Source organism: Penaeus chinensis, chromosome 32, assembly GCF_019202785.1.
Source record: "Penaeus chinensis breed Huanghai No. 1 chromosome 32, ASM1920278v2, whole genome shotgun sequence".
Lineage (NCBI taxonomy): Eukaryota > Metazoa > Arthropoda > Malacostraca > Decapoda > Penaeidae > Penaeus > Penaeus chinensis.
The window spans coordinates 18,361,581-18,371,476 of NC_061850.1; the positions used below are offsets into that span (position 1 = coordinate 18,361,581).

Consider the following 9,896-nt stretch of genomic DNA (forward strand, 5'->3'; position numbering starts at 1 on the left):
TCTCTTCTCTCCTCTCTCTCTCTCTCTCTCTCTCTCTCTCTCTCTCTCTCTCTCTCTCTCTCTCTCTCTCTCTCTCTCTCTCTCTCTCTCTCTCTCTCTCTCTCTCTCTCTCTCTCTCCTCTCCTCTCCTCTCTCCCTCTCTCTCTCTCTCTCTCTCTCTCTCTCTCTCTCTCTCTCTCTCTCTCTCTCTCTCTCTCTCTCTCTCTCTCTCTCTCTCTCTCTCTCTCTCTCTCTCTCTCTCTCTCTTTCTCTCTCTGCCTCTCTCTCTCTCTCTCTCTCTCTCTCTCTCTCTCTCTCTCTCTCTCTCTCTCTCTCTCTCTCTCTCTCTCTCTCTCTCTCTCTCTTTCTCTCTCTTCTCTCTCTCTCTCTCTCTCTCTCTCTCTCTCTCTCTCTCTCTCTCTCTCTCTCTCTCTCTCTCTCTCTCTCTCTCTCTCTCTCTCTCTCTCTCTCTCTCTCTCTCTCTCTCTCTCTCTCTCTCTCTCTCTCTCTCTCTCTCTCTCTCTCTCTCTCTCTCTCTCTCTCTCTCTCTCTCTCTCTCTCTCTCTCTCTCTCTCTCTCTCTCTCTCTCTCTCTCTCTCTCTCTCTCTCTCTCTCTGCCTCTCTCTCTCTCTCTCTCTCTCTCTCTCTCTCTCTCTCTCTCTCTCTCTCTCTCTCTCTCTCTCTCTCTCTCTCTCTCTCTCTTTCTCTCTCTGCCTCTCTCTCTCTCTCTCTCTCTCTCTCTCTCTCTCTCTCTCTCTCTCTCTCTCTCTCTCTCTCTCTCTCTCTCTCTCTCTCTCTCTCTCTCTCTCTCTCTCTCTCTCTCTCTCTCTCTCTCTCTCTCTCTCCCTCTCTCTCTCTCTCTCTCTCTCTCTCTCTCTCTCTCTCTCTCTTTCTCTTTCTGTCTCTGCCTCTATCTCTCTATTAGTAATAGCAATGAGAGTAGTGGAGGTCATAGTAATCGTAGTTGTTGAGACGGTACTAGTAATAGGAGCAGCAGTTGAAGTAGTAGCTGTCGTATGATAATGATAGTTATATTAATGATAATCATGCTGATAATAATAGAATGAATGCGAATTGTAATTGTAATAATGAAGATGATAATAGCAAGGTGCGATGCTTCACATAAATCATTAGAAATAGGAAGACTACTAATAACTTGAATTATAGAATAATCGTAAAATTAACAAAAAAAATCATTAAAAAGAAAATGAATAAAATAGCGAAAACAATTCTATGAAATTATAATATGAAAAAAAAAAAAACATAAAGAATAAAATAACAGTACACGGAATGAGTTGATATTCGGGAACGCTGATAAAAAAAAAGGCGACACTAACAGCAGCAGGAACTCAAACGGCGCGCCCCCTCCACAGGACCTGACCGTGGTGGATCTGGTCTCGCTGGAGCGGAGGGTCCTCAAGACGGGCTACGCGGCCTTCACGATGGGCGTGGCCTACTCGCTCGACGGCTCCAAGGTACGTGGGCGGAGGGGGGGGGGGGGAGATTAGGGGCAGAGGCGTCGTCCTGGGAGCTAGCTGCCTTGAGGCCTCCCCTACATTTGTTAAGCTAGATGGAAAGATACATATGGCAATTTTTTTTTTTTTTTTTTCATCGCTGTCTCTAGACAAATGAAGATATTCACTGTTATGCACATAAAAAGACGACCACTGAATCTGTGCATGTCCTTGCGTCAAGACCTCCCAGCCAACTGGCAAAGGAATCCGCTCCGGCGCAAACCTGTGTTCGTTATCTCTCTGGAACCTCCTTGTGATTCGTCCAGGTTTACACCGTGGCTGCGGACAGCCTCCGCGGACCGCGTGTGGTGGAGGTGAATGTGTCCTCAGGGGAGGCGACACCCCTGGGGAGATGGACCGCCGAGGGGGAGGAGGGCTCTAACCCCAGCCACCCCATCGTCGACCCCCACTACATCAGCGTCGCCAGGCAGATCCAGTTCCCGACGACCCAGGGGGACTTCGCCTACGGATACCTCTACATGCCCAAGGTGCGTGCAGAGAGCTGCCCGGTGTCAGTGCTCTTACTGGGTTCAGTATTGTCATCGTTAGTATTGTTGTAATAATGAGTTAATATCATCATCATCGCAAACGCGGCCACATTTTTTTTCCCTTCCTTGTTGAACTGTTACGATGCCTCTGCGCCCTCCGTTCTCTCTTCCCTTGCCCTTTTAGTCACGCCCTCTTTTCCTCCAGAACAAGGACTACCGTGCGCCCCCGGGGACGCGCCCCCCCCTGCTCGTGAAAGCCCACGGGGGCCCGACGGCCGCGGCCACCAAGACCTTCAGCGCCGCCGTCCAGTTCTTCACCTCCCGCGGCTTCGCCATCCTCGACGTCGACTACAGGGGCAGCACGGGCTACGGCACGCTCTACAGGACCAAGCTGCACGAGATGTACGTAGGGGGCGAGGAGGGAGGGAAGGGGCGGGGCAAGGCTGGAAGGGAGGTTGTAAGGGAGAAGGGGCAGAGGGAAAGAGGCAAGGGGGCTGGACAGGAGGGAAGGGGGCGAGGCAAGGCTGGAAGGGAGGTTGTAAGGGAGGAGGGGCAGAGGGAAAGAGGCAAGAAGGAGGGAAGAGGGCTGAACGGGAGGGAAGGGGCGGGGCATGGAGAGAGGGGAATGAGGGAAGGGAGGGTTGTGAGGAAGAGGGGCCGGAGGGAAGGGGGCCAGAAGGAGGGAAGGGAGGGAAAGGGGAACGGGGCAAAGAGGGAGGGAGCGAGAAGGGATATAGGAAGGGAGAAAGGAGGGAAGGGAATAAGAAGGAGGGGCGAGAGGGCGGAGAAGAAGAACAAGACGTGAAGATGAGATAGATAGACACGGAATGTGAGAAAGGAAAAACCCATTGTTTCCTTCCGTGGCATCAGCAGTGTTTACGTTCCAAATTGCTCGCTGACTTTCCATTCTCGGGGCTTGCTACCTTGACCAGCCACCGAGGAAACACGGCCTTAGATGGAAAAACGCAGAAAAAAACAAAGGAAGAAGTGAAAGGGTCCCCTGCGGGCAGAAGCGTAGGACAGCTATTAGGAAAACCTCTTCGGCGTCCCCCTTTTCCCTTCCTTCGGTCCCTTCACGTCCTCTTCCCTTCTTTCTTCCTCTTACCCCTTCCTCTTCCTCTTGCTTCCATTGCTTTCTCTTATTCCGCCTCTTCCCATTTTCCTTCTATCCTATCGTTTGCTCTTCCTTTCTTTCTTCCTTCTACCCGATCTCCTCCTCTTGCTTCCAGTCCTTTCCCTTATTCCGTCTCTTTTCCCATCTTCCTTCTTTCCTCCTCTTCCTTCTCTTCCTGTCTCTTCTCTTCCTCTTTCTCTCTTCTTCCCATATCTCCATATCCTCGTTTTTCCTTCCTTCTTTCTTCATCTTCCTCTTTTTCTATTCATTTCATCACTCCTCTTCCCCTCCCTCCCTTCCATCCTCCTACCCCACTTCTTCCTCTTCCTCCCTTTCTCTCATTCCTCCCCTCCCCTTCCCTATTCCTTTTATTCCTCCTCTTCGTCTTCCTTCCTGCATTCAATCCCCCATTTCCCTTCTCCTTCCTTCTCCCTATCCCTTGTCTCCTTCTGCCATCCTTCACCCTATCCTTTTTCTTTCTCTTCTTTCCTTCCTGTTATCGTTCACCTCCCTCTTTCTCATTGTATCTTTCTTATCTCTCCGCCTATCCTCCGTTTCTCTTGTTTTCCTTTGTCCCTTCTTTTCCTCCTCCTCTCCTTTCTCCTCTCCCTCTTCTTTCTTCTCTCGCTATCCCCCTGATTCCTTTTCTTTCTTTCTCATTCCTCCTCCTTTTCCTTTTTCCTCCCATGCCCTCTATACCTCGTCTTTTTTCCTATGCCTTCTGATTCTCTTCCTTCCTCCCATCACTTATTTACCTCTTCTCCTTCCCCCCACCTCTTCATATTTTTTTTCTTACTCCCACCCGTCGCCTTTTTTTCCCCTACCTTCTTGCCATCCTCCTCTTCCTCCTCTCCTTTCCCTCTTCTCTTCCTACTTCCATCTCCTCCATCTCCTCCATCTCCCTCCACTTCTCCTCTTCTTCTTTTTTTTTTCTCCTCCCTCCTTCCCTCCTCTCATCCCTCATCGTCCTCTTCCTTCCTTGTCTCTTCTCATTCTTCTTTCCCTCTTCTCATCCCTTCTCTTCCTCTTCCACCTTCCCTCTTCTCCTCCCTCTTCTTCCTCCTCCTTCCCGCTTTTCATCCCTCTTCCTCGTCTTCTTCCTTATCTCTTCCCATCCCTCCTCCATCTACTCCATCTTCTTTCTCCTCATCATCTTCTTCTTCTTCTTCTTCTTCTTCTTCTTCTTCTTCTTCTTCTTCTTCCCTCCTTCCCTCTTCTCGTCCTCTTCCTCCTTGTCTCTTCTCATACTTCTTTCCCTCTTCTCATCCCTTCTCCATCTACTCCATCTTCTTTCTCCTCCTCATCTTCTTTTTCTTCTTCTTCTTCTTCTTCTTCTTCCCCCCTTCCCTCTTCTCGTCCTCTTCATTCTTGTCTCTTCTCATCTTCTCTTCCTCTACCACCTTTCCTCTTCTCTTCCCTTCTTCCCCCTCCTTCCCACTTCTCATCCCTCCTCCTCCTCTTCCTATCCCTCCTCCTCCTCTTCCTATCCCTCCTCCTCCTCTTCCTATCCCTCCTCCTCCTCTTCCTCCTTCCCTCTTCTCATCCCTCCTCCCCCTTCTTCTCCCCTGCAGGTGGGGCGTGTATGACGTGGACGACGTGTTGGCGGGCGCAGACTACCTGGTGCAGGAGGGCCTCGTCGACCCGGAGCGCCTCTGCATCGACGGCGGCTCCGCGGGGGGCTACACGGCGCTCTCGGCGCTCACCATCACCGGCTCCAAGTTCAAGGCCGGTGAGAGCGCGTGCGGATCGCGTGGGAATGGGGATGAGGATGATAAGGGATGATAATGATAATGATAATGATAATGATAATGATTATGATAATGATAATGATAATGATAATAATTATGACTCACAGATCAACCGACAGACGTGCACCCCGGCCCTCCCCCCTGAGCCCTCCCCTTCCCTCTCCCGCAGGCGCGAGCTTCTACGGCGTGACCGACTTACAGCTCCTGGCGCGGGACACGCACAAGTTCGAGAGCCGCTACCTGGACGGCCTCGTCGGGAAGCTGGACAAGCACCTGGACCGCTACGTCTCCCGCTCGCCCTTCAGGAACCACGGCAAGCTCGACGTGCCCACCGTCTTCTTCCATGGCACAGAAGACACGGTGAGCAGAGAGGGAGATGGGTGGATAGACTGGCGGGTGTAGAGGGAGAAAAAGTAGGCGTATGGGCGAATGGGTTTGTTCACGGGCATATTCATGTATACATAATAGAGACTTACATACGTACATACATACTTATTTATCTACGTACATACATATATACGCACATACATAATAACTTTCCCTGATCAGGACCCGAACCCCTACCGCTCCAGATAAGACACACACATACACACACATACACAAGCATATATATATATATATATATATATATATATATATATATATATATACATATATATATATATATATATATATATATATATATATATATATATATATATATATATATATACACACACACATCCATACAGTCTACATCCTCTAGCGAGTTTTCCCTCGGCAGATTGTTCCGCCCAACCAAGCCATTGAGATGTTCCAGCTGCTGAAGGGCAAAGGCCTCCCGGCTGCAATTATGTTATTTGAAGGTAAGCTTACTAGCGTTTGTTTTCATTGCAATGGTAAGTAGAAGTATGAATACCGTGATATTTGTTACTGTGAAATTTATCTTTTTGATAATAACAGAATTGCAATTGCCATTGTTCGAAGCAATCACGTTACTGTCCCCGCCAGTCCTTCCGTTCTGATTGTCCGAATGTGTCCACAGGCGAGAGCCACGGCTTCCTTAAGGCAGAAAATCGCAAGACGGCGCTGGAAGCAGAGATATTTTTCTTCTCCCAGGTCTTCAACTTCACTTTGGGAGACGTTACGTCAAATGTATTTACATTACATGTTTTATACCTGTGATATTTCCTCTTCGTTATATATATATATATATATATATATATATATATATTTATATATATATATATATATATATATATATATTCAGTTATTATGACCTCATGAGTTATAGCTTCCATTGAGCATGAACATTTGCCAAAGACAATATTGTTAACGATAGTAGGCAAAACAATCATACACATGAATATATATGTATATAGTTAAACATATAGATTAACAGGTGTGTGTATGTATAATTTATAAATATATATATATATATATGTGTGTGTGTGTGTGTGTGTGTGTGTGTGTGTGTGTATGTGTGTGTGTATGTGTGTGTGTATGTGTGTGTGTGTGTGTGTGTGTGTGTGTGTGTGTGTGTGTGTGTGTGTGTGTGTGTGTGTGTGTGTGTGTGTGTGTGTGTGTGTGTGTGTGTGTGTGTGTGTGTGTGTGTGTGTGTGTGTGTGTGTGTACGCATACACACACACGCACACGCATAAGCACAAGAACAATCACAAGCACAGGCATACGCACACGCATACATACATACAAAGACACACACACACACACACACACACACACACACACACACACACACACACACACACACACACACACACACATGCTTTGTATGCAGATTTAATGTTTAGATGGTACGTGTTGGCATGCGTGCACGTGTATGTTTGAGTGTGTGTGTGTGTGTGTGTGTGTGTGTGTGTGTGTGTGTGTGTGTGTGTGTGTGTGTGTGTGTGTGTGTGTGCGTGTGTGTGCATGTGTGTGTATATATATGTGTGTATATGTATATATTTGTTTTAATTAATTATATATATATATATTTATAAGTACATATGTATATATATACACACATATATATATATATATATGTGTGTATATATAATACATTATATATACATACATACATATATATATATATATATATATTTGCGCGTGTGTGTTATATAACTAGCTATCTAACCATTCATCCATTTATCTTTGTATACATACATTATTCACACACACACATATATGCATATGTATATGCACATACATATTTACATATGTATATCTAAATATGTGTGTGTGTGTGTGTGTGTATGCCTATACATATTTACATGCATATATATATATATATATATATATATATATATATATATATATATATATAAACATTCATTTACTTCAATATATGACACTAACTACCAGCAATCCCATTCAAAAAAAGGAAAATCCTTGTGAGAAATCGATACGGCAGTTCCGAATCCAGGTGATCAGTTCGAAACCCTCTTTCAGCTGACGATTGAGAACCTGTCCAGCTGGCGGGATGGGAGCTGAGGACGAAGGGAAGAAGGTCGAGCGATAATAACGAAAAGAGGGACTGAAGAAGGAGAAGCGCAGGTGGAGAAGAAAGGCAGAAATATATAATAAGAAGAAACTATTTAAAACGTCCATGCGACGGGATGTTTGCACAAAACGAATGATTATAAATGCTTTAAGAAATAAAGAAAAGGGTCTTTCATTTCTCACAAGATTTAGATATACAAAATCCCTTACGTAGAGGCCTTTTTGTAACATCACCGAAGCTGATAACACTTCGATACACTCTCAAGTATGTTTGTCCTTTACGCAAACATTATTGGAACCTGTTAATACACCCTTTCGCTTCCTATGCCTCTACCTTGATACAATGTGCTACACTCCGGCCAGCCAATCAGAGCGCGAAATGCTTCAGACATGTTTCACGCAATCTCAGATAGGGATTTATGTTTTCATTAATTACGAGTAATATCGTATGTTTCTTTTGAATTATAAAAAAAAAAAAAAAAAAAAAAAAAACACAGGTGCATAAAATATTTGTACATTTTTAGCAGTACATTAAAATTGAATACAAGTTCACTTTATATGAGTAACTTATGTAGTCAATGATGACGGCCGCTAAAAATACATGGTTAGAATTTCCAACGTGTCCGAGTCATATGATGTGGTAGACTTTGGTGAGTTGAATGTATTGAAAATAAATCTGTACCTCTATAATACAACCATACAGGCTTAAACAATATCAGAGAACCTGCTGTGTATCTTGATGTGTTGATATATTACAGGCACTAAGACAAGTAAATGCCCTTAATCATTGGAAGTATTCAGATGAATGAGTTTCAGCGGTAATAATAAAATGTAAAACTTCAAGAAACAAATGCTATTGTCCTTATGAATTGCAATGCATGTAGCAAGAAAAAAGAAAAAAAAAAAGTGTGTTTAATTGTAAAGTTGCAGAGTAGTCACGTACTTTTCCATTATATTTGGTTTCCATAATGTATTACTTATAAAAAAGCTAAACAAAAATATACTAGTGTATCAATTAGGTTAATCGTTTTCTGTTGATTTTTGCATAAGAAAAATCCTCTTTCTCCAACTTTGTATGTCATAACAAACTTCGATGATCATTGTCTTGTACCGACCATGATGCATTAAACAATGAGCCAGCGTGTTAGGGATTTCGGGATGCTACTAAAAGGCCTTATATGTGTATATGTACATCCAAATATGTACAGATGTTTACTCACACATATACAAACGCACACACACACACATACACACAGCCTTGATGAGATATACCTCACTATTATTCACAAAACGAACTCTTTTCTTTTAAGACAAATGTCTTCATTTCTTTCCCATGCACATAGTTCAATTGTTGCACGCCTTCGTCTGCATTAATGTTATTTAGAATTCCCTCTGGAATTAGGTCATCATACAGTGATGGTGCTTTTCCTATTGTCTTAATATTTGCATAAGATACATGTCCTTTGTTTGTTTCATTTAAATTTGACATCTAGTGTGCACAGGAAAGTGTGTTGTTTGAGTCTTAACTCTAATTAACTTTCGTTAGTTACCGGGACCGCTGTCTGCTTACTCTCATTTACTTGTCTACACGACGCTTTCCTTCGGGTATTACTGGGGAAAAGTGATTAACGTGTGCTCCATATCCCCCTTGCAATTGTCTACCTGGCCATGCCTACTACATCGAATTACGTCCCGTTAATCTCTTAGGCTGAGGTCTCCTACCTTGGACTACCTCTCTATTTCATGTTTCGCACGCGTCGCCGGGAGTTCGCTACGTGAGATCCGCATACTCTCTTTAATCAAGGGGGGGTGAGGGGATGATGATGATGATGATGATGATGATGATGAGGAGGAGAAGGAGGAGGGAGTGGGGAGGGGATGCTGATACCGCACATTCTCCTTCTCTTTCTCCTGTTTGTTCATATTTGACCTATCCGTTTCCCTAAATAATTTCCATCCTCTTGGTTACAAAACTTTCAATAAAATGTCTTATTGAAATGTTTTTGCAATCTGTATCTATTTATCTATCTATTTGTTTGTTTAGTTCTTATGTCAAACTTGGATACTTTTTCCTATAGTCATCGCCTGTATATTAATCTACATCGGTCTTGTAATGTATTTGCAAACAACTGTGCTTTCATCCAAGTTAAATTGTGCTGAACTTTCTAGCCATAAAGCAGTAAAATCAGCTTAATAATAATAATGATAATAATAATAATTTAGTTTCATTCCATTTGTTACAATGAATATTTTTGGCGTGACATACTGTCTGTTTTATTTTAATTTTAAATTACCCTGTATGCAAGAAATGGCCTGGGTTACCATCCACTGGCGACGAGGGGTTCGAACGCAGGTCTGCAAGATTGCTACACAAGCTGTCAAGCGCTAGAATTGGCAGGTCTTTCAGCGATGTCGTCACCGACACCCGTGACCGGCCATTTTTCATGTCTGCAAGAACATGAAAGTAATTTAACTTACATAAACATTTTTGAAATACAATGTCTTAACATGGTTATTATGTTATAAAAACAGGTCAGGACCTATTGGCGATAAAGAGAGAGAGAGAGAGAGA

At 43.9% G+C, this 9,896-nt stretch overlaps 1 protein-coding gene across 1 annotated transcript in view; it reads left to right on the forward strand.

The window, feature by feature from the left end:
* Positions 1–7,499, forward strand: part of LOC125042459 (acylamino-acid-releasing enzyme 2-like) — a 9,023-nt gene extending 1,524 nt beyond the window's left edge. Inside the window, exons 4-11 of the mRNA XM_047638094.1 lie at positions 1,353–1,454; positions 1,760–1,981; positions 2,187–2,383; positions 4,667–4,824; positions 5,013–5,203; positions 5,607–5,688; positions 5,868–5,977; positions 7,274–7,499. Of these exons, the coding sequence (XP_047494050.1) occupies positions 1,353–1,454; positions 1,760–1,981; positions 2,187–2,383; positions 4,667–4,824; positions 5,013–5,203; positions 5,607–5,688; positions 5,868–5,977; positions 7,274–7,315 (1,104 nt within the window). The 3' untranslated portion in view covers positions 7,316–7,499. The remainder of the gene's footprint in view (positions 1–1,352; positions 1,455–1,759; positions 1,982–2,186; positions 2,384–4,666; positions 4,825–5,012; positions 5,204–5,606; positions 5,689–5,867; positions 5,978–7,273) is intronic.
* Positions 7,500–9,896: the final 2,397 nt, after the last annotated feature.